This window comes from Lichenostomus cassidix, chromosome 4 (assembly GCF_008360975.1).
Source record: "Lichenostomus cassidix isolate B80296 chromosome 4, HeHo_3.0, whole genome shotgun sequence".
Lineage (NCBI taxonomy): Eukaryota > Metazoa > Chordata > Aves > Passeriformes > Meliphagidae > Lichenostomus > Lichenostomus cassidix.
In genome coordinates, this window is record NC_139484.1 from 71,340,352 (window position 1) to 71,365,018 (window position 24,667).

At 39.4% G+C, this 24,667-nt stretch overlaps 2 protein-coding genes across 3 annotated transcripts in view; one reads left to right on the plus strand and one right to left on the minus strand.

The window, feature by feature from the left end:
* FBXL5 (F-box and leucine rich repeat protein 5) overlaps positions 1-1,545 on the minus strand; it is a 34,772-nt gene extending 33,227 nt beyond the window's left edge. For both annotated transcript variants that reach the window (XM_085059851.1, XM_085059850.1), the window contains exon 1: positions 1,385-1,545. In XM_085059851.1, coding sequence (XP_084915977.1) covers positions 1,385-1,522 — 138 coding nt within the window. In that variant the 5' untranslated portion in view covers positions 1,523-1,545. The remainder of the gene's footprint in view (positions 1-1,384) is intronic.
* Positions 1,546-6,064: 4,519 nt separating this feature from the next.
* LOC146438825 (ADP-ribosyl cyclase/cyclic ADP-ribose hydrolase 2-like) lies at positions 6,065-24,451 on the plus strand. The gene is made up of 9 exons (XM_085059852.1): positions 6,065-6,406; positions 10,149-10,278; positions 11,306-11,441; positions 11,929-12,011; positions 12,620-12,696; positions 15,872-15,964; positions 17,470-17,556; positions 18,033-18,092; positions 21,203-24,451. Exons 1-9 carry the CDS (start codon positions 6,237-6,239, stop codon positions 21,315-21,317), a joined length of 951 nt encoding a protein of 316 aa, XP_084915978.1. The 5' UTR covers positions 6,065-6,236; the 3' UTR covers positions 21,318-24,451.
* Positions 24,452-24,667: the final 216 nt, after the last annotated feature.

Sequence of the window (24,667 nt, forward strand, 5' to 3'; positions counted from 1 at the left end):
AAAGAGAGCAAGCAAATTCCTGTATAAAAACTGCTAGAAAATGAAAGATTATGATCATAACAAAACTTGATAGTTTTAATCAAATTTACCAATACTTAGGAAAAACACTAATTCCTGCCCAGGCAGTTTTATCGGGCATGGTAAACCTGATCAAAACTTTGTAGGAGGCTCGACAAAAGTGACAAAAATGCCTCTCTAGGAACAAAACTCAAGTGACTACAAGATCTGGAGGCTTAAATGAAACCTTTTCAGCTGCTGTTAACAATATGCTGAAACAGCTACTAGGGATAACTGGGGAGGAGGAGTCCCAGGTGCCTGTTTCCATTCAAATAAAATTCACTGTTATGATATCACAAATTTTCCTGCCGCCACAGATTAATGTTGATTGCAAATGTACTCTCAGATAAAAGGCAACGTGAAACTACACAAGGTCTCACCTTCTCCTCCCCCCAGACCCTGTGCTCAGCCTGTTCAGTTAGCAAACCCTGCAAAAAACAGCTCTAGGTCTTCTTCAACCTATTAGCAAACCGAACAGGCACACGAAAGGATCTGATGAATCCCAGAGGAGTGCAAGGTGGCATGTGGAAATCGGGAAGGAAGCCTGAACTCCCCCATGCTGCTGGCAGCAAGCAAGCTATTATAACTGCCTCTAATGTAACTTCGCCCTTCTTTTAAATGTCTGCAGCCAATCTGCTTCTCCAAACAGCCATTTATGCCCGGAGATGGGAGGCACTACTTCTTTCAGTAGGAGTGCTGGCTGTGAAGTATTTGCCCAGAACCCTCCCACAACACTCAAAGCTGCTGCAGGGAAGTTTGCCTTTCAGGTGACACACCAGCCTCGATTACTTAACTACTCTGATGCAAGAACAAAAATTACTCTTGTCCACGAGCAAAATTACACATATTTATAATCAAGGAACGCACCTAAGGTATCTTTAAGGCACCCAGCAGCCGCACGCTGCGCACAGAGCCGCAAGCACGGTCCCTCGCAGCCCGTGAGCGGGCAGCACGCCCCGCGCCCGTGCCCTACCCTGCCCGGCCCGGCCCGGCTGACCGACACACGGCCGGGCCGCGCTGCCGCGCACGGAGCGCCAGGCCCGGGGCGGCTCCGCCGGGCTGCCCGGGGCGGGGGGCGCGCTCCCTGCGCGGGGCGGGGCGGAGCGGAGCGGGACACGGCGCCAGCCGGCCGGCCCGGCAGGGCGGCGAGCACGGCCCCGGACAGGCGCGGCGGGGAGCGGCACCGGCAGCCCGGGAGGGGCCCGCGAGCCCCGCGGCAGCGCAGGGCACAAGTTGCCGGCGGGGCCGGGGCGCTGACAGCTGCGCACTCCCCGAACCCTCCCGCCCGCCCCGGGGCAGCGGCGAGAGGGCCGCCCCCGCCCGCTACCTTGTCGCAGTAGAGCCCCACGAGCTGCTTCATGCGCCAGTGCGGGGCGGAGAACACGTCCACCTCCTCGGGGAAGGGAGCCATGTTCTCCCCATGGAGCCGCGCCGCTCCTGGCGGCGCGAACGGCGGCGCGAGCATCCGCAGCGCGCGTGCGCCCGCCCCGCGTGACCGCGCCCGCCGGCCCGCGCGTGCGCGGCTGGGCCCGCCCCGGGGCGCGGGGAGCGGCGGCGGCCGGGCCCGCCTGGGCTCGGTGTGCTGCCCTGCTGTGTCCGGGGAGGGGTGAGCTCCCTGCCCGAGTCACAGCCGTCGGTCCGTTCGGGTGCGCTGCCCTACTGCCCGCCTTGAAGTTCGATGCCTTGGCAACGCTACGGTAGTGGATTGTTGATGTAAAACACAAGTTACGGACAGAGTTTGGTCGGAAAAGACCTCTGAGGTGTGGACTCCAACCTCTGACCGAACACCACCTTGTCTGCTATACCATCGCACCGAGTGCCACGGCCAGGCTTTCCTTAAACACCTCCGGGGATGGTGACTCCTCTATCTCCCTGGGCAGCCCATTCCAATGTCTAATCACCCTTTCTGTGAAGGAATTCTGCCTAATGTCCAACCTGCACCTTCCCTGCAGCTGCTCAGGACTGTGTCCTCTTGACCTATTGCTATTTGCGTGGGACGAAAGGCCGCCTCCCGCCTGGGCACAGCCTCCTCTCAGGTGTTTGCAGAGAGCAGTACGGTCCCTCCTGAGCTCCTCCGGGCTAAGCACCCCCAGCTCCCTCAGCTGCTCCTCACTGGACTTGTCCTCCATCATCCTCTGGACTCACTCCAGCACCGCAGTGTCCCTCCTGAGCTGAGGGGCCAGAGCTGGACACAGGACTTGCAGTGTGACCTCATCAAGAAAGCTCCTAGGAAAGCTATTTGTGTGTGTAGAAGTATAAATTTTACAGTACCATTTTGCTGATATTGAGACAGCATTCCTGAAGGAAGATTTTATTTTCATTTTGCAGCAAGAAAACCAGACACCTCCTGCTTACCCAGCTCGGAAACCATGAGAAACTAGGAACTAAAAGAGACCTGCTATGCTGTAAAAGACAATGGTTACACAAACTGAACTAAACACGTGCATTTACATGAAGAAAACACTTGAAATACATGGAGGAGATGACATCAGGAATAAAGAAGCTGTGGGCAGATGAACTGGTGTTTGTGAGGTAACATGTAAGATGGGTCCTAAACTGGGCTGCAGCGGGAAATCTGCACCCAACCTTTTGCAACATTTGTACCAAACAAGTAAAGTTAAATGTGTTTGTTTAACATCCAAGGCAAATGGACCAGAAACACCTGCCTGTGATACTGATCTGCTTATGCAACATTTCAAAATAAACAGGAACATTTGGCAGAATTGAGATCGCACATCGATTTGACAAAAGGTGTAACTGCCAGCCAACATTTACTGTAGTAAAATTCTCAGCCAGCATTGCAATGTTTAGTAAATGTCACAAAAATACATTGTCAAACATGCAATAGATGCAGCAGGCCTTCCTGACTGAAAACTATTACTGCACAAAATCTACGTTGCAGATACTAAATATATTAGAGCTAGCTAGTTTATAGGTGTAAGCAATTAACTGTAAACATGTTGAAATATTCTGAGCAAAGTCACATGAATTTTTAGTCTGGTATTCTTCAACATACTAATGCTTGGGAATAAAATGCTGGTAAAAGTAATAAATAGTGAAATGAGAATGAGAGATCATGTTATGAGTCTTATCGAGCTGGCACTGTGCACGATAATCTTTTTATCTCTTTATCTAAGGAAATGAGGCTTAAGCAATTGCAGTACTGGGTGTTTCCTTTTCCATGAATCCTTTCCACCTCAAAGGACTTTTGAACACACTGACCTACTTAGCCATCTTTGCAAATATGTACAAACCTTGGAAGGTTAAATTCTTACAACTTCGGGGTGGTAGAAAAAAAAAGCAGTTACATATGAGGGAAGAAGGGAAGGCAAAGCACAGATGTTACACAGCTGGGTAGCCAGCACACAGCTGTATTTACTGCTTGGCTAGGGAGCAGAGCTCTGGGTTTGGGCTTGAGCATGTCATTCACAGAGAGTGTGACCTGGCATACAAGGGGGGCAGGTGAGACCTTGTGTTACTGCTGTAGATAGCCTTATGCATGAAGACACAAAACCTTAAGAAAAAATGTTTGAAGTTCATTGCTCACGGAGGAGCTTATGAGCCTTTTCAAGGTCCTTATGAGCTTTTTCAAGGCCTAAACATGTAGTCATACAGAATTGAGGTTATTCTGCCAGAAATTCATGCTTGAGTAATAACAGAGGATTAACGTTCCCACCTGGTACACCTTCCTACTGCTGGAAGTTACCACTCCCATCTGATAGAAATAACAAGAGAGAACACGTTCATTCCTCATCTGGGGCTTGAGAATGTAAACATATGCTGAATTTCATGGTTGTTTGGGTTAATATTCAGTATGTGAACTACAGGATCTCCAGAGCAGATATGCTGCCAATTTTCTCACTGCTTCATGGGCAGTAACTTCTAGGAGAGAGGGCAATAACTTCTTCTAGTGGAGAGGGACAGAGAGCAAGGAACAGTGATCTGCATTCAGCATGAATTGCCAGACCTCAGGAGGCAAGATGGGCAGCTAGTTTGTGGCAGTGAATTACAATACTACAAGAGAAATTACCTTATAATGGGATTAAAATACTGAATTTTCATGGACTAGTTTAAGGGGAGACTCAGCAATTTTTTAGAAGAATTTACATGGAGAGAAGATTCTGAGGATGGAGTCTTCATTAATGTAACAGAAAAAGACATTGTGAGAGTCAATGATTGGAAGCTAGAAGTAGACAAGTTCAGGACAGAGTTCAGGTTTGACTCTCAAGGACATCAAACCACTGGACCAATTTCTCTGAAGGTGTATTAGTTTAGCCATCATGTGATGTATTTAAAACAAAACTAAGAACATAAATTAAAAATGGCTACACTGAGTCAGGTAAGAGGCCCTTCTGGCCTGATGTATTTCTAGAAGTGGCCAGTGGAGAAAAGAAGCTCAACAGGGGTTGAAATGGGGATCCCAGCAGTTCTTGGATCCAATTCCTCTGGGATGTTATGACAGGTTGTCTATCTTTTAGAGAACCTGCACCTTCTTCCCCAAGGTGCTGCATCATAACCTAGTTGTTGGAGAAAAACTCAGTATCTGTCTTTATGACTTCTTAACTTATACTCTCTATTTTAAGCAAAAGTTTTAGCCTTGATGCAAAAATCAGTGACAATTTCTGCATATTTCTGTATAGAAGATCACATCAGTGGTGCCTCTGGTTTCTGTTAGACCATGAAGTTACTGAGCAAAATTTTATTGCAGAAAACGTGATAATAAAATATTCATTGACTTCCATGGACTATAGAAATCTCTAAATCCAAAGTAGTGGCTTGAAACCATTTGATAAATGTGCTGGTGCTCTATCAGCATGGACATAGAAAGGTTAGGAAGAGAAATAGGAAGAAAAATAATTAGAGAAGTATCAGGAGTAAAGTACATAATTTCCTGTTTCTCTACAGTATCAAGCACAACATTGCATATCTATTTCTGAGTAAATCTGGCTTTCCTGAAGACTCTGCTGCAGGTAGCAAACTAATTGGTTATCTTTCTATCACATTTACAGCAGAAATCCATCATCAGCAATTTATTCAATGATCAGCAAGATTTTTCCCTTAGCCAAATCCGCCTGTTGAGTACCAGTGCATCAATGTAAGTGTGACACTACATAAATAAATACACCAATAACATATACCTGAGGTACAGACACTTAATAGACAGAAAAAATAGAACCAGTGTGCTGCTCAGAAAGATGAGTCCATAAACAAAATGCTCAGAGGCTGAATTTTTTTTATTTTTTGAAGGGGAAAAAAACCATGTGGTTGCATTTGTATCAGTGTATGCCACAGAATTTTTATTCTGAAGATTAGATTGATTGGTGCCTTTTGATGTTCTAACAGAGTACTTAGGGAAAAGAACCTGGAGGAGTGTAACAGCAGAAGTTGGAGACATTTGTTTAGTGCACAACATATAAGTCTTAGTCCTTATGTTTCTTGTTCTGATTGGTTCATGACTGCAAGGCAGGTTTTTTTTCATGAAGGTATGATACACATATCATCACACCAAAATGTCACTGTCATTATCCAGGGTAGAGATGGAAAAAGAGCTGACTAGTGATACCCCTCCATGTGATGCAAGATAACTTGAGGACTTGGATATTTATGCTATCATTGCTGTACCTGCATATTTTAGACCTTTTTTTTGTCGTTCTTGATATATATTTCAACATTTTTTCCAGCCATTAGAAAAATAGGTCCAAAAAGTGTAGTTCTTTTAAAATGAAAAGAAGCTGGTTTAAAACATGTTGCTTGCAAGCATTTGTTGATGGTTTAGGAAAGTGCAGTGCAGCAATGAGTATTAAGTGAACCAAAGGCATCCTAAGTACTTAAGTGGTAAGGTTTTTTTTCCTTCCTTTACGAAATATACTGCAATTCTACTCAGTTGTCACCAGGTGGCCTTAAAAGTATCTTTTTTTTTTTTTTTTTTTTTTTCTGAAGAGGGAAATAGTTTCGACACGAGGAAGTGATGTATCCCTGTGCTGCAATTGTTCCAGGAAAGTGTTAGTTATAGTTCCCAGCAAGGCTTATTTTTCCACCTCTGTCTTTTGTGTACAGAGCTGCAGCTACTACTGAAAATATTAAACGTTAAGACTAGAAGTTTCCAGTTAAATTGTGACATTGAAGTCTCCTATTTGTATTACTTTTTTTTTTTAAAGAAATTGGATTGTCAAAAATTCATGATGATGAGCATTTTTTTGCCTCTTTTACTTGTCTCTGTTCTGTTTATGAACAGCTTCTCAGGAGTGCAGGGAAGGAAATGGAAAGGTGAAGGTACAACTCAAAATCTGGAAAGTATTTTCATTGGAAGATGCTATGATTATATTAGAATTGTGAACCCTTCTGTTGGGTAAGTTTTGCTTGTTTCTGGATTAGTTTTTTATGCTCTTTATAAAATGGTTATTAATCAGAAGCCTGATGTTATGCTCCTAGTCCTTAAGTGATCCTATTGAAGCCAACATGCTTGTAGCTGTCGGGCTGTCTGGAAACAAAAAATTAACTTTGATGGATGTCATATTTTAAGTAGTGTAATTAAGGCAAGACTTTTAATCCTTCAGTTCTTTATTTCACATTTCTTTCCCCTCTCTCCACCCCCTTCCCCCCTTTTTGCTGTTGTGTAAGGAGAACACCACACAGAAATGACAGGGATGGTGTTTTTGAAGTACCAAATCTGACAGTACTCCTGGGAACACCAGCTTTGCCTGTCATGCCTGTATGTCAGATCATGTAAGGAGGAGAACAGCTCATTTATAGCTATCCTGTGGTACTGAAGGAAACTGTTTAGCTCATCCACCTGAAAAATCAACTGCTCAAGTAGGGTTATCTGTGAGCTTTCATTGGCTGTGCTAGTTACACTAGAGGTAAATCACATGCTTTGCTAACATGAGCACTTTTCTGTCTTCCTTGCATTGTAAGGGCTTCAGTAAAAAGGAAAAAAATAAGAAAGTCAGTCTCCTGGAGTTCAGACAGGAGACTGAACTTTATTCTGCCACTAAAAAGTTGTCCTAATAGTGTGAAGAGGTATTTGCAGAGGGGACCTGGTTGTGTTCCTGCAGCATTGAATTGCTGTATTAAAGAGTGTTAGATTATATTGCAAATATCACCTCATTTCCCCAACCTCCCATTTTCAGTTCCTCTTGCAAAAGGGGAAGATAGAGAATTTAAAACAAATCGTTGCTTTTAGCAAAGGCAAAACAATATATTTCTTCCCAATAACATTCTTAACTTATCAGAAGTGTTTTCTTTCAAGTTCCTTATGAAGGAAAAGATAATCCTAATGAAAATAACACAGTGCTTGAACTTCAGCAGGACAGTTCAAGCTTGGCAAGTTTATAAACATGCTACAATGGAAGGTGTAAGTAAACTTTAAGTGTAGATTTCTACACACCTACAGTATAAAATATAAAATACTTGAACTTAATTACCAGTTGTGTAGGTAATCTGATCTTGTAGTGGGCTCTAGATAGGTAGAGCTCCTGTAGGACTTAATAGATGTCACTTCATTTATATATGAATAATAATACAGAATATGCTAATGAGCAACGTAAAGGATATTTACTGTGGAAGTGTTATCGTTAAATGATTTGGGATTTTAGAGATGTAAATACAATATTCTGGAAAGCATTTCTACATGTCTCATGTTTATGATAGTTTTGTGATCTAGTGAATTCTGATGACATTTTCACAATATAATTTTAGAATTGAGAAGTTTGAACATGTGCATCAAAGTATTCTTGCTCAGAATAGCATGAAGCCAGGCAGGACATTAGGACCAGTTTCCTGAACTTAGACGAAAAATGTCATTATTAAAAGAAGAGCTGCACAATCGATTTCCTATAATGTGGGGATTTTTCTCTTTCCCTTAGCTCTCTAAGCAAATAATGTAATCCAAACAACACGGAAATTTCATATTGCACAGATGCAAAACATATTGTAATTATTTATAGCTCTTTCTGTTCATTGTCTGTTTCTTAGTTGCCCCCTGGCTAGATTTTACAGAGGCATGACCACCTGGATCGGTTTTGCTTCTGAATTTATGTGCAAATTTTCTAAAAATGCTTTGCTAACAAAAAGGAAGATAGAAAAACTTGTCTTTACAGTGCAGCGTAGTTAAATCATAAAGATGTTTATAGGAACATAGGAAATCATTTCCTACGTTAAAACAGAATATGCAAAATCACAGTTAAAAGAGGCATTTTACAAAATGCTGTGGCCTTTGAATGTAGAAGTGAGGAATTTGAATGAAGATCATATTTGACATTTCCTAGCAGGAGTATGCTATATAACACAAACGTTCCTGTAGTGCTTTTCCCCCATATTTGTCTATTTGTAGTATATAATGGAAGCTTTAAAAACAAATTTTAAACTAACTAGTATGAAGTTAATCTAATATGACTTATTAGTGTGTATTAAGATTAGAAGGAATTGTCCTGAACTGCAGTCCTTCCCCACCCTGTAGCTCCAGTAAGTATTTTTGCCAGCTAAGAAGTTTTGGGTATAAGAGCAGAATAATCCTTTTGATGTACAAGCTGTTCAAACCTGGATGAGAAGTCATGAAAAAAAAAAAGCAATATGTGAATTAACCAGAAAATTACTGATGGATTCAACTTTCAAGAAAGATGTTGAAATTTCAGTTGATCACAACTTGCAAGTACTAACATAAGTGCTTCAAGTAAAAAGCTCTTTAGCAAAATTAAATGTAAGTATATACAATTGTCAGAAGCTAAGATAAAACACCTTGAAATCAGAAAGAGGGTGCAAATACTTTTATTAAGTAAATCTATTTAAACTGTAGAACTACTGATCAAGGATCATATTGTGTCCGTGAAAATTTTCAGGTCTAGATCCATATCTGCTTACAGCATATAGGGAATTTTTATGTAGTTGTCAGAAGCATGACCAGAGATTACTGTAAGAAAATCTGTGGTCTGTTTCCTGCATAGCTCATCACAAGGGGTCCTTGAAAGTGTCTGTGACACTCAGTGTATTTTAAGAACCTGTACCAGCAGAAACTGTGCTCTTCATGGAGGATATTAAATGAGCAAAATACTGTAATGGCAAAGTTTGGTTTACTTATCAGGACTAGTGTTGTTCAAGCTAGAGCTTTGCGATGATAGCTATTCATGTTAGGAAGGCTGTATGCACATAACATAATTATTCTGTTGTGCAGAGTGTTCCTGGCATAGATATTGTCACAGCGTTATATGGGGAAGGTACTGTAAAAAAGTGGTGAAACTAGGAATTCCCTTCTTAATTACTCCAGGCAGACTCAGAGCTGTGACTGGTGTGATCCTGAAAATCCAAAGAGATAGGACACTTCCATCTGTAGATAGCATGTCTTGTCCTTCCATGGAGGTTATTGACCCCAAGACAGAGCTGGCAGAAGGGAAACGTTGGAGTGCACAGCCTAGCATCTTATTGCAGGCCTCCTTTCACACACACTTGAGGTGTTGAATGCTAACAATATTCTTGTAGCTCTTGTAGCTACTACATAGTGACACTGTGTGTCTCACACAGTCCCTGGTCACTGTACTCATTCCAGCAACATAAATCTGCACAGTCCTAGGGCCTAGAAACAGAAGGCATCTCTTTGTCAAAATCATTATTCTACCATGGAAACTTTTTAGCAACTCATCCTGCACTTGAATCTGACATTTTAAGAGTAATTTTGCATTCCAGAAGTTTTGGATATTTAGCTATGGTTTATTTGAAATGGCTTTTTGAATCAGGAAAATTTCAAAGAAAGCTTTTGTTTCAGTATTTCTACAGTGCTGGATAGCAAGCTCATTGTGTATACCATACCTACTAAGATTTTTGTTGAATCATAATGTGTTTCTAATTCCACACTGTAAATGCAAATATTTTCCTTGCTACTTTCCTTGCTTCTTACTTATCTGCTGCAGTTATGATTCAGAAGACAAGATCTCTGTGCTCTTCCTGAACTACAAGTTTTTTACCACCCTGACTTCAGTTTTCGGCCTTAACCTTATAGGGATTTTAATTTGGGTATTTGAAGGAGTTAAGAATAAATAGCTTTCTTGCTTTGTTTTGAAAAAAACAATTTTGCTATTTGTTTGTTTCAATGATTACAGTGAGAAGAATTGTTCACAGATATGGGAAGCATTTAAAAATGCATTTATTAACAAGGATCCTTGCACCATTCTACCTAAGGATTATGCATTATTTATCAACCTGTCGTTGCACACGATTCCACCTAACAAGGTAATGATTTTTTATGTTAACTGCCCTGTGACATTCAACAGATTTTCCGTGACACAGTTCAAAATTGATGAGTCATTCTGTGGCTGACTTGTGAGACATTCTTTTTCACTCATCTGTAGTTTATAAACTAGACTCAGACTTGATAGCATGTTTCAATATGTTTGGCTCTATTTATTTTATGCAGTAACTTCTCAGCAATGTCTTTCTTTGTACTGCAGAGATCCCCCATTTTTCTTGCTGTGCTCCGGAGCTCTGCCATCGTCCCTGAACTTCTACTTTGCCCCTAGTTAGGTGCTCTGCCTGCAAAAGGCTGTGCTTGCTATCATCTTTTGCTTTTACTCCTCACAGCTAAGTCTCATGACAATGACATGTTAAACATTGACATGTTGAACAAGCAAAAGCAGAAATGAGAGAGGACGTTGTTCTTGCCAGAAAACAGGAAGGGTTTGATGTGCTGGCAATTGCAAAGAACTGTGGAAGTGCAAAAGACATGTTGTGCTTTAAAGTGGTTTTTCCTCTAGCACAATTACTCCTCATTTCTAAATGATACAAGCTAAACCAACAAATACTACTGTCAGCATAGCTTAATCCATGAAGAGTTCCACAAACACAGAAATAACATCTAGACATATGATTTTTTTCACACCATGAGCTAACATGGCAATGTGAGAGATTTCTGGTAACATACATCTGGCTTATAAATATCTTCTTTTTTTCCTCCTTCCCCTAAATCTTGTCTGCTGAGGCAGGCAATGCTAGGCCTAACTGTATTTAAAATAGGTCTATATCCCTGCCCATCAAAGTATTAGTGTCCCTCAAGTCTCTTGTGCTCAGAATTTACACGTCTATAAAATAAAAAGCTTTGGTCCTTTAAACAGATAGCTAACATTTCTGGTTACTAGTTCAGTTTTGAAAGAAATACCCAAACATGTTTTAAACTGTTTCCAACAACCCATAATCTCATTGTGTCCACACCCAAGTGTTGGTACATTTCTTCTCTATGTCTCTTTTCGCTGTTTTTATATAGTCTCTCTTCTGGGAAAATAATCAGCTACTAGTCAATAGCTTTGCCGCCAGAGGACGTCGCTACATGTCTCTGGGTGATACACTGTTCGGCTTCGTTGGAGATTTTTTAAACTGGTGTGGGCAGGCAGACAGTCCTGGTAAGACAGTGGATACTATACTAAATATTTGTCTGTAAAACCATAATGGAGACAGACTGCTGTGTTCTGGAGAGACTAAATTTTCTCTTACCCCATAAAAAATCAGGGATATCTTCACTGTCTCATTCTCTCTTGTATTGTGTGAATATTTAACACTGCAGTCAGGGGAGTACACAGTGAAATCTAAATGGTGCTGCAGTGGAGATAAACCTCTTTCTCAGTCATCTGCACCTGGAGCTCTCTGCATCCCAGGAACAGAGTTAGAACCATTTCAGCCAAATTACTGAATCCACAGAATGCCACTGTTTGTGTAAACTACAAAGGATGGAAAATTTTTGAAAAAATACAGCAGTCAGCTTTCAGTGCTATGTCAAAACATCTTATGGGTCCAGTGAGTAATGTGCAAATATATTTAGTTGCTTTCTAAAGTCACTTTTTACAGCCAGTATCATCTCTCTAATAGCACAAATCACGTGCCTTCCTACAGGACTGGACTATGAATCCTGCCCTACCACGATGGAATGTGAAACCAATGCAGTGGAATCTTTCTGGAGGATGGCCTCAATCACTGTAAATAGTGTATTAGTGCTGACTTCATACATCCACGGGTGTGCCTGGGGTGGTTTAGAAAAACATTGCCAGTTCAAAACAGACTTAAACCTGTAACTGTGCTGGATTATTTTCTCTGATATGAATATACTGTTTTAGACTGGCTGCAGTGTTTTAGGAAGAAGAACCTAACTTTTACCTTCGATAGATAATATGTTAAAATTCTGTGTTAGCTTTGTTAATATAAAGCATATACTAAGCACAATAAGCACACTGATTGTCTACTGATTACAGGTCCTAAGTGACATTTGACAACCTTGCTGAAAACCTTTTACTCGCAGATAAAACTCAACAGAGAATGCCAAAATGCTTTCTTCCTGTGCTGAAGAAACTATTTATAGATGTGACAAATAGCTTGAAAAGATTCATTGAATTAAACTATGACCTGTTGGGTTCCTGTCCGTTTTACTGCAGTGACCTGCTAGGGTGCTAGACTAATAATATTTTTGCAGTTCTGGTGGTAAAATTCTTTGTGGTAAAATTCTTTCCTTAGTCATTGTTGTTTGCAATAAAATACCAAGTCATGTGACAAATCTGTGAGTTCTGAAAAACATTGTTATCTATTACAGTATGCTCAGCAAAGCTCTGGGGTGATACATGTCTTGTTGAATGGTTCTGCAGATGGAGGAGCTTATCCACAGCCAGGGTAAGAAAACAGAATGATTTATGGCTACAAAAAACAAACAAACAAGAAAAAACAAACCAAAAAACCCAAAACCAAAAAAAAACCCCAACAGCCAATTATTTGGGTCTTTTGCTTCACAAAGCATGGGAGGTGTACCAGAAAGAATCTGTTGCATCAAAGTCTGCTGAGTTGTGGGAACAACTGTTAATTGTCCCTAGCTGAAGGAATTAATATGAAGTGGGTGGAGACAATTCTTTTGACTCCTGCATTTTACAAACCAATGTGTCAAGCAGGGTGAATGCTCTTTGGAAGCTGCCTTCAAGTCAGCCAATATACCGTTGCAAAATGTGTGACTGCAAAAAGATGAATATTAACAAAATTTCTCTTCAGGGACATGTCAAAGTAGAGGATATTACTACAAGCAGTGTAGCTTCTGTCAGGCTAGGAGGAAATTTGGTAAATTCCAAAGGGAAAGAAGGGAAAGAATTTCTCCATGACCAAGAATCCAAGAGTGGAAGTAGTTTGAAATCCATTATGGTTTCAGAAAGCAAAAAAAAAAAAAAAAAAAGCTTGTTGAAAATGATAAAAGCAAAGATGAGCTTCCTATGAGCTTCCTCTTCTCCTTAGTTCGTTTTATATTAAGGATGGGTGTATATTCCCTGATTCACAAGTGACAAGTGTGTACTCCATGCAGAAGTTCATCTAAGCTTACATTCAAAATTTATTGTAAAAGTACATCCTTCAGAACTTTTACTATGTGTCTGTAGTGACTGCTTACCTTTGGTGAAAAATACATCTTTCATTACCTCAGTGTGCAGAAAAATTCAGGATGCCAGAGGTTTATATCCAAAAAGGAGATAGAGGTGTCCTGTAACTTTATTCGAATGCAGGGAGAGGCCATGGGGCATTTCCCTTGGGGTCTCTCCTATTGTTGGAGGACACCACCTCCGTTTTGTCCTGATTTCCTGGCTGCATCGTCCTCTCCCTTTCCCCATTGGCTAAGGTACTTGAAAGGTACAGACTTCCCTAACTGCCTACTAAATGTCCCCCTCTAATATGCACTCCTCCCTTTGGTTTTTTGTATCTCAGTTCCTCTTTAAATTCTGGAATTTAACACGGGAGCTTTGGTTGAGCAACATTCCTTGTCCATCAGTAACATTCTTCTGAAAGGTTTCTCCCATTTCTTATGTCATCTGTCAGTCTCTGGTCTTATCTACAGGCAGACTCACACAGTCTGTTTGCAAAGACACGTTCCTTTTATACCTTTCATTGGCAACTGTCCTGTCCAAGGCACATAAATAAATTACATCTTTTAAAAACCCACAGAAGATATCTTCCTGCTGTGTGTTCACTGAAGACAAAAAATTACTATTGAAAAGCTAATATTATCTCTGGATAGGAGAGAAACAAGAACCACCTTTTCCAAAACACTTACTATTTACCTCTGTCCCCCAAAAGGTCCATCTCTGTACACAGCTTTCAGCTAATCATGAAGACTTATACAGTCTGCTTGGGTTGGTCAGGTGGTCAGCTGGGGTCAAATCTTCTGCAGATGGTAATACCTGGCAGGAGGCCAATACGCAGAACCTAGTATACATTCCTTGTTTCAGAAATGGATTCCTTATTTTTGTTAACTTACAGATTCCTTATTTCAGAAATGCCTTACACAAATTCATTCCACCAGTTCCCTGGGATGCTAGTCTGGTGGTATTTTAATCGGTGAAATCACCACTGAAACACAGCCTGCCAAGGAGAAAACAAAGCCAGTTACTCCATCTGTTTTCTTTGCTGTGTATCTTCTGGTCCATTTATGACTGAGTTTGTTTGAGAGCTTATGTTTGAAAGAGGCTGCAAGTTGAATAATTAATAGCAGAAGGTAATCTGAAAGGTCTGCCTGTCTTCCTAACCATCTCTCTGGTCTGTTTTCAGGTATTTCAAAGCCACTTTCAAAGTTTATTCAGTTTTAAAGTTTGTGCACTTAAATCATCATTAAGTCATCTGCTATTTCAGTTAAAATTTATTTCTCATTTCACAGCAAAATAACTGCTCATTCACACAGTATGAATTCAATTGGCAGACTTCTTTACTAATATAACCAGTTCAGAAATTGGTTTTACTGAAGTCAGTTGCACATTGTTCCTCCATGGTTTCTGACTCCTCTAGTTAAAGATTTCTCAAAATTTGGAAGGAAGCTTCCTTTCTTTTGGCAATAAAACATGCATGAATGAGTAAATGAGTTGGAATCTTCATTTTTTGTTATATTTTCACTATGTGTTTGACAGGCTTGGATGCCTTGGACAGATAGGCAAACCTGCTGTCGCTGCTACTGGTCTCTGGTCAGGCACCACCATACCAGACTTGACCAGAGAAAGCAACTCATGGTATCTGCCTCCTCCTGTTCCTCTTCTCCAGAAGTTTAAAATAACTTGCAAACTTCATCAACCAACTGACACTGGCAACCACCGTATGTCTTGTGCTTCCACAGCAGAGCCGTATTGTCACTGCTGGTCTCATCCAGAAAGTGACAACTAACAGTCCTTCCTTCTTTGTGGAGGTTTCAGAACATTTAAAAGGGCTAAGAGACAATGTAGTGCTGATATAGACATTTAGGAAGACACATGATAGGCAAATTAGCAAATTAGAGGACACACCTAGGCCCAGACTTGGACCAAGCATTCAGTGAGGACACAGACCTCATAAGCATCCTAAGGGGAAACAACCTAAAAGGCTGGAAATCATTACACCACATCTTGCTGACAGGGTTAGAAATCTGTGGCTTTGAAATGCCTGAATCTCACAAAAAAGAAAAATCAATGTACAGACTTTAAAATCAACCTTTGCCTTTCATATCTTCTTAAATTAGATATTATGAGGAAGCATCAAATGCTTTTTGTTTTGTTTTTGCATTTTTAAACGTTCTCTTTATTCTGATTCACTTTTAAGTGGTAACTTTTTTTGTCTGAGTTCCTCAAAGATGAATATGAAAATAAAGCTTTAAATGCCTTTGACCTTTGAGGACATTTACAACATTAATCAGATTTTTCTAGTCTGTGTTGAGTCTAATTGTAATCAGAAGATATAAAGTTGAGGAAGCCCATATCCTGAAGCAGGATCAGAGCCTTTGTTAATGCAAAGGAGCAAAAGACTATTTAATTTTCGTGTTCTTTATAGTTCTAATTTTTTTTTCTTGAATCAGTTTTTTTGCAGATTATGAAATACCAAATCTCCAGAAAGACCATATCTCACAAATTGTCATTTGGGTTGTGGATGATATTGAAGGACCAGATATGTAAGTTTAAAAAATTAATTTCTCTCCTCTTTGGATCTGTCTTTAAAATTTTACATAATCTTTCTATTTGATCATATTTGCCTACTACGTAAACTAAAGTATTTTAGATGTTTTCACGAACACAGAAGACACAACCTGCCATTCCTAGACAGTACAGAAACACCAGAATTAGACAAAATATAAATAAATTCTAATATTAGAACTGGGGTAAACTCTTGATTAGATGTGTATGTAGATCTCAGACCTTGAATGAAGATAGAGCATGAACAGCTTTACTGAGAGTCAATCTGAATTTCAGATTAAGTACTGATGAGTGATATTTCTTTCACCTTGCCATAGGCATTCTTTTCATTTTCACCTATCGGAACTCTTTGAAAATTTGCAGAAGCAGACAAATGCCAACAGGGCCTCCTTTTCTCTCCATAATTAATCCAGTAATAAAATGTAGGCTTTAAAAGTGTCTAATTTTGCTGGTAATTTAATTAACGTAAACAAACAAGTAAATAATAAACAAATAAAACAAAACTGACCAGTCCAAACAGAATAGTCTGTTGTGTATTTTACCACAATGCTGTGGAATCCTACATAGCATAATTCAAATTACTATTTCTCAGCCTTTCTCTCTAAATCAAAGAATCATATCCTCAGGGAGGGGAAAAAATACACAACTCATCTTTGCAAAAGTTGCCCTTATTACAAAAAAAAGACAAGCACTGAATGTGAATTTATCTTTCAGTTAATGGATGAGAAGGAGTATTTGTGTATTTTTATTTATTGCTTTCTACAATTTTGTTGGTCTCCATATGATTTCTTTAGTCATGGGTATTTACTGACCAGCAGATAAGTAGCACTGGCCTTAATACTTTATGTTGATGCAAGTTCAAAGGTCTCAGTAGGTTCTGTATTTATGCTAAACTTTCTTGTGCTAATTGGATTACAAATTTAAAAATCAGTGGTAGAAACAGGAGCTGTGTTTAGGATTGTTTCTGGGGTTTTTCTCTCTCTTTGTGTTTTTCTATTACTCAGCATTCAAGAGAGATAGCAAGCCTCTAAGTACAAGTATAATTCTCATTTATTATAACCAACTTATTCTGTAAAGACAGGTACCATCAACTTCATCACTACCTAAATAGCTGCCAAAGAATATTACAAACAAACCAGTTACTATTTTACAAAATTATTATTTTTTCTGTCTAGTCAAATAATAAATGTGGGATTATTGGTTAATAAAATCTGAAAAAGCTACGCTGGCTGAAGCTTATCTTCCAGACTCTGTAAAGTATAAATTGTGAAACAACTGTAATGTAAGCAAATGAAGCATAAATAGCAATGTACACCATTATTCTGGAGGTGTTGTGGGATACAGAAGAAGCAGAGTAATTTACTATAATATACAGATTTAATTTACTATAATATACAGATTTACTTTACTAATTCCATCAAGTTCAGTGAAAAGCAATTATATAACAAAAGACTTGCAATAATATTGAAATCCTTCCTCACAGAGATTCCTGTGGAATTCAGAGTGTAAAGACATTAGAAACCAGGCTGAAAACCCTTGGTTATGATGTCACTTGCACTGACAATTACAAGTAAGTGAAAATCCTTTATTAATATGGTGTATTTGCAGAAACACCTTATCTATTTTGATTCTTACTTTTTAATACTGAAGTGCCATTAATGTTGTGTCTTCAGGAGGAACTGATATGTTGGAGGGAGAGTGTCACATTTTTCAGACTTGGAATACTTTGGTTGTGAATGGAGCAAAATGCTACGTTGTATTGTATGGTTGAGTGGAACATTGTACTTACTCAGTGTCAGACACGGAAGATGGCCTCATGTATTTGGATTTAAAATCTAAACAACAGTTAAAAACACTATTGGATGTCTGCAGAATTACCAGTTATTCACAGTAGGTTTCACAGCACTAGTCATTCCCATAGATTGTAAGATAAATTTAATGAAGGGAAGCTTTAACATGTTAATATTGTGAGTTTTATTCATTTTTTCACGGTTTTTTTCTCAGTTGTCTGCCTGAAAGATGCTAAATAAAATGATATTTTAACAGGTCTGTAATGTTCTTACTCTGCCTGGATAATCCTGATGACTCTAAGTGTGCCCTTTCATCGTAAGTAAAAGGAGTTCAATCCATCCTCAGTGTCATTACAGCCGAATAAATTATGCCGAAGTCAACAGTTCAACAGATTCCACCTCTACCAGCTATTATGTATTACCCATGTTCAATACACAGTGTTCTTGAATTTATTACTTACTGTGGATTGAGTTAGAGGTTTCACAAATTGTGCACAACTGTCTGTGAGCACCTGCTGATCAAAATTAGCTATTGATGGGTTCTCATTGATCACACTGAAACGCTGTATATCTCTGATGTAAGAAGTTTGTGCCTATCTCTGTTCTGATACAAAATCTATTACAAATTTGAAGTTGCTTTCATTAATATTGTTTCTTGAATAATCAAAGTATGGATCAAATGGCAACAAATCTAAAGGACCTTTCTCCAGCTACTGGAATTTTAAGTTCTAAATTTTGAGGAAGTTTCCTTTTAATCTTCCATTTTGTGTGAAACTTAATCTCTATGTTTTAATGTATTTACCTTGAGCCAGTGAATATCTACAAAGAATGCAGATTACATCCAAGATACAACTTCTTAATTAGCAGGCATTACTCCCAAACTTCCTACTTATCTGTATTTTTCTTTATTATATAAGGATTAATGTATTACATATTTCAGTTAATTTACAGTAAAGATTACTGTTTTCAATTCTGACTATTTTTCTTAATCTATATGCACACATATAGATTAAGATGTAGGTACACATAAGATACTTGAACATCTGAATATGACTACTTCCTCACAGTTTGGAACTTTGTAGAATATATAGATACATAAGCACTGTTTTCTAGTTATGCTATTTTTATGGATAATCCATACTTTATTTATAACTGTCCTTTCTTCCCTATTCAAGTAAATTCAACGTAAATTTTTCTTTGTTAATACCTATCTGATATTGAAATGATAACTTCTGCTATGGAAGTCCTGACTTGCTGCCCTTGGTTGTGGCAGCAGAGATGCAACTCCAGCTTGCCTCCCTGTGGGGAGAGGCTGTAGTGCTTGCAGTACTGAAAAGGGAGTGGATATCACCTTCTGTAACATATGTCCAGTTTTTAGTACACACTTACAGAGAAAGTGAGTATTCCCTGTTCTTGCTGGTCACTGAAAACTTTACTCACTTTGTCATGCAACAACATTTATTCTCACATCCCATTTGTACCCCAGCAGCAGCATATAAATGTTACAAAAACAGTGGTTTTATAGATGGCACTGATAGCTCCAGACTCCTTCTAGGCAGTAGATCACAGAACAGACTTCCTATTAAGGCTTTTATGAGTTACAAAATGGTACTTGCACAGTGGAGTAAAATAGGGTTTACTTGTTCTGCCACTGAATGATAAGGCTTTTGTTCACATGTCAAAGGAAAATACAGGTATCCCCTGCAAAATAATAGCTGTGAACATAGTAATAATATTAACAAACTGGAGGGAAAAGCACTTCACAGGACTTCAAAAAATACAATATTGTGATCTCTTAACTGAAGATTTTTCTCCTCTCCCAGGTTTTAAATAATTTTCCTCAAAGTTTTTTGATGTGGATATGTTCCTCAGCTGAGGAAACCTGGATGAGAAGGCTCTTGGAAACCATTAATGTGTTTTTCCTTTCAGCTAAGGGATGAGCATGCAGTTCTGCAATATTGCCACACAGAGTTTGCAGTGTGTAAGCAGGGGAGCAGCTGCCCCTTCCTTTCCATCCATGGCGGTGCTTAAAGTAACACAATCCCTGGGGTATTTGAAGCACCAGTCTCACACTCTCCTGGGGTAACTACTGAGAAACTCAGCTGTTCTCATCCTCCTTGGGAAAAGTTTCCTTGCTTGTTTCCTTCATGAGCACTCTATTCAATCCTGCATGCATGGCACTGTAATAAGTTTGATTTGTTTCATATCTATCCCAAATCACAACAGAGCTTCCCAATCTGAATGCAAAACTATCATTCCCTCTCCCTAAAATTTAAGTAGCTTAAATACTACAAGCCAATCAATACTTACATTCTCCCTGACATCACTTACTTCTTTGCAGTAAATAACAGCACCTTCATTGAAGCTAGCTGCCCTTTCAGAAAGAGCCTTAAGCAGATGCAGATAAATTATTTGATGATTTCTTCTTAGATATGTTTTCTGTGTGGATGGATCCCCACTCTGTGATAGTCTATTAAGTGACATGGGGGCATTTTGGTCAGTAGGGGTATCACTATTTGGAGGGTGTATCTGTTAGGAAAAGTTTCCTTTGCAGAGTCTGTGTGTCCAGTGTAGACTCAGCGTTGATACTTCCAAAATAAGCAGTAAAATAGGCATGCAGGCTCTGATGCATCCCCTTTCATGAGGTCTGTTGGGTATTCCAAGGCTGATAGCTGCCCTCTCAGCCTCCAGAGAATAATGTCCTGAGCCCAAAAACATCAGAGTTTGGCAAGTGACTTTTTGTGACCACAGTTCCTGGTACATTGGCATAGCAAATGAGAGAACCTGATCAGGGTAGCAGAAGGAGGGACTAGAAGGTGCTGTAATGTACTTTGGGGCTTCTTGCATAGTGGTAGTGCCCCTTAACTCCTCTCCAGACTTGAACTATGCTCTTGCTGAGTCAAATTTGGACTTTGGCTTGTTGACACCGTGAAGTTAGGAAAAACTTATGAGTAAAAAGTAACCACTAGATGGCACAGATGGCTTAAAAATGTAAGGAGGAGGGAAGCCTTATGCAGCCTGTTAGTGGTGGTATGTATTACTTGCATTATTGCAATATCAGAGAGACTTGGAAGTGGATCTGGATACTGCTGTACCACATGCTGTGGAAATACAGTCCTCCACGACCACTGCTGTCTGGAAAAGCACTATAAAATCACAAGCATAAGGCCAGAGACAGCAAATGGATGTGGAGAGACAAGAAGGCTCTTGTGTAAAGGTAGAAAGAAGAGTTCCCAGGGTTTTGCAAAGATATTCTGTTTATAGAATCATGACAGCCAAAGGGAATCTCTTGGCAGGCTCATATAAAGAAACTTCTAGCTTAGCATTTGGACACAAACTTCACCCTTGGCAACAAACCCCTGATATTTGAAAGAATCCTAACTCAGCTCTGTGCTGTGAACATCCTGTTTGTTTTCTCTTCTTCAGATCTGCACCAGCAACACAAAGAGGACCTATATCTTCAGACAGAGGAGGCAGCTGGAACAAGCTCGTGTTTGTTTCTTTTGTAGGCTTTTTGTTCAGATTTGCTTTAGTGTACTAAGTTAATCAACTGAATCTATATCCTCTGTTTGCCTTAGCTGGCTATAAAGTTGGCTTCAGCTAATTTCGAATTGCAGTTTCAGCCTACTCTTGGGACTGGCACACCTGCATATCAAAACCTTGCATACTAGATACTGGCTTCTTTTAGCATCAAAAATTATCCTACTGCTGCTGGAAAGCCTCACCCTTCATTTTCTTTTCTTGATTAGAAGAAATCCATTGCTATTTCCTCTTATCTTTATTCTCCAGAATTAACCTGACAATAATAATTCCTGTTGACATATTTCAGAAAGAAAAGTGACACTGTGCCTATCATATATCACCTACAGAGATTACTTATTTGTAAAACTATCCTAGCATTTGATCTTAGAAACTACGTGACTGATTATCATGTTTTGGGAAGGCAAAACATGAACTCTGGTGGGAGAGATCTTAGATTGCTCACTTGATACAAGATACAATAGCTAAGAGTGGAAAAGTAAACTTATTTTTATAAGTGGTCCAATACTTGGGCCAAACTTAAAAACTAGGGCACAGCAAGATTCTGGCTGCATACTTGTATATAGTATTTTACCACATAATATCAATTGCTTCGTCATCTGCACAGCTGTTCCTCAGCTGGCTGTCTCCTGGCCACTGGATAGCAGTCAGAAATTCCAGGTCCAGAAAGTTCCACAACTTTTCCACCACAATGTGATTTATGGTACATCAAATTCAGATAAGAACCTGCCAAGTCAGACATTGGCCTGCTTGCAGTGAACTCAGATATACTGAGGAGAGAGCAGATGCCATCCTGAAGGTTTCTTGAGTTATTTTGTGAATTCCAGTGTTCCAGCTAGATGTACCTCTAAACCACCAAGTCATCCAGCTACCAAGATGACACATATATCTTCAGAAAAAATAGTTGTTCTACTAGAGAGTAACTTTATTAGGTTACTTTTTGCACATCCTGTGTTAGTTTCTGTGTTATTTATTTGTGTGGGTATTTGGTTGCCAGGAAACTGGGAGAGGATGTTACTGTTATCTCAGATTTAGGAATTCATAGTAGATTTACATCCTTTCAGTCTCTGATACAACTGTACCATGTTGTATGTTTGAAAGATAAAATATCTAAAATATGTTGTTGCTTGTCTTGCTTCCCTGCCTCTAATAATCTTTAATCTGATTTTAATGCAAATCTCTTTATATTACACACATATTTGGGTTTGCCTAGGTCACAGCTGGGTTTAGGCTCCAGCTTGAAGGATTTTTGTGTCTTTTTCAGACAAAAAAAGTACCAAAAGTACTGAAATCAGAAATTTCAGATCTTTGAAAATCTGGGCTGTATTATGCCTCAGAATTGTTCCCTATCTTTGCTGTAACTTTAATCCTTTGATTAATTCCTTCAACATCTTTTTTTATTTATTGTTTTATGTTGTATTGTTTACATCAGCCACCGGAGTAGTAAGAAGGGTCTCTGTAACACAGTCACATCTCAGATAGCTAAAGCCAAGCAATTTTGCTGGATCTTCTATTTGCCCCCAGCAGGTCACATCATGACATATTTTGGGCCATGATCCGTAGAAATATGTGTGTGAGCTTCCCAGGTGTCCAAGCCATCTGCAGGGCTGGTGTGTCCTACCTACTGACCTGTGTGACAGTGTGTGGGAGATCCACAGAACAGCTTCATACCATTAACCAGCCATGTGCCTCTTAGGCAACCTCCGTCCATAAGCCAAGCATCCCAGCTGGCCAACTTTTGCTTTCCAGCTTGTGAGAGCTTTCCAGCCTCTGCATGTAATCGACTCCAGCAGTGCAGGCAGTGCTGGCAGTTACATATGGTACCAAACACACTGTAGAAAGTGCTAAATATTCTGTTTGGAAAAAAAAAATTAAGTAGGATAGCTACAATTCAAACAAGTGAGGTTATTTACTACATAATGTTATATCAAGAACAACAACTCAGAACTTCTTGCAGTGTTTTCCCATTATTGCAACTCAGTAGCAAAGACAGCAATTTCTGTTCTAATACCTGTTCAATAAAGTGTCTCAAACTTGCTTTAAAAACTTGGGAAGATTTGTGAAGGTTTTTAGCTAACCAACTAATACAGCTAATAAAAAAAAAAGCAACAAGGCAAAGTTCTAGATGCACAGGTTTCCTGAGGTCTTAGAGGCAGCAAATTTCAAGCTGAGTGTGAATCATTTGTTCTGATTTTAACATAAAGACTTTAATCTGTGCTAAGGAACCGTGTGACTGGCGTCTCGGAAGCTGAAGGGCAGAAGTGTCAGCAAGGAAAGAAACAATAAGGTCATTTGTTACTGCCAGAAGGAGGGAGACCCATGAACATGTCTTTTTTAATTTCTACATCTATAAGGATGTGAACAGTACTATTTACAGATATGTGTTACACTTAAGTGGTGACAATCAGCCAGGTGAGCCTATGCTATGTCTAGAACCCTCAGGAAATGCTCTGATTAGCAATGTCTCGTGTAAGAGCTGTGCCAAATGTGGAGAAATCATACTGTCCAAAAGGCATCTGCCTTTCTCCATTAACTCATACAAGCCTGGGAAAATTCACAAATATAGATTCAAAATGTTTCATTCATTTATATTTGTACTAGCAGTACTACAAAACAGCTGTCTCCAGATGTGAATTTGAGGGAGAAAATGTTTCAGATTAAAACAATATGTATATCACTTAATTTTGAGTCCGGTTGGATGCCTAAATCCTTTGTAGATCTTTTAATATCCAACTACTTTCGGCAAATGAAAACATCATGTACAGGAGCATTACAAGGTGTTCTGCATTTCTGCAGACAGACCTGTGGAAGCTACTGAGACTAAGGCAGCATTTCCTGCTGGGCCCATTTTGTGGACCACTTAAGAACTCAGTTATCTCACATTCTTCATTCCTATATAGAAGTAAATACAGTCTCCCCTTCTATTAACATACTTTTTCTTTTCTGCTATATGTGTTTCAGTCACTGTATCTGACAAAAGCTTAACTCTAATTCAGAGCAGTTCCTTTTTCCAGCATGTATGTGCATGCACACATATACCTCTGCTCTCACCTGCTCTGCCTATTTTTAAATGCAAACTCTTGAGTGCTCTGGAGTAAGAGGTTATGAGAATAAAGAACAACTTGATCACCTCTCTTCCCTTTTTATACCACTGGTGTTTATTTTTGTCATATTGGTCTTGATGTGATATTCAGCTGGCATGACTATGTTTTCAATCAACAATCTTAAATGGAGTGAAATGTGACCTGAAACCTCAAGAATTTGAGTAGTACTTTTTGTTCCAAGAAAGGTAACTCTTTTGACAGTGCTCTTCTCAACTGAATTATCTAGAAATAATTCTGATGTATTTTG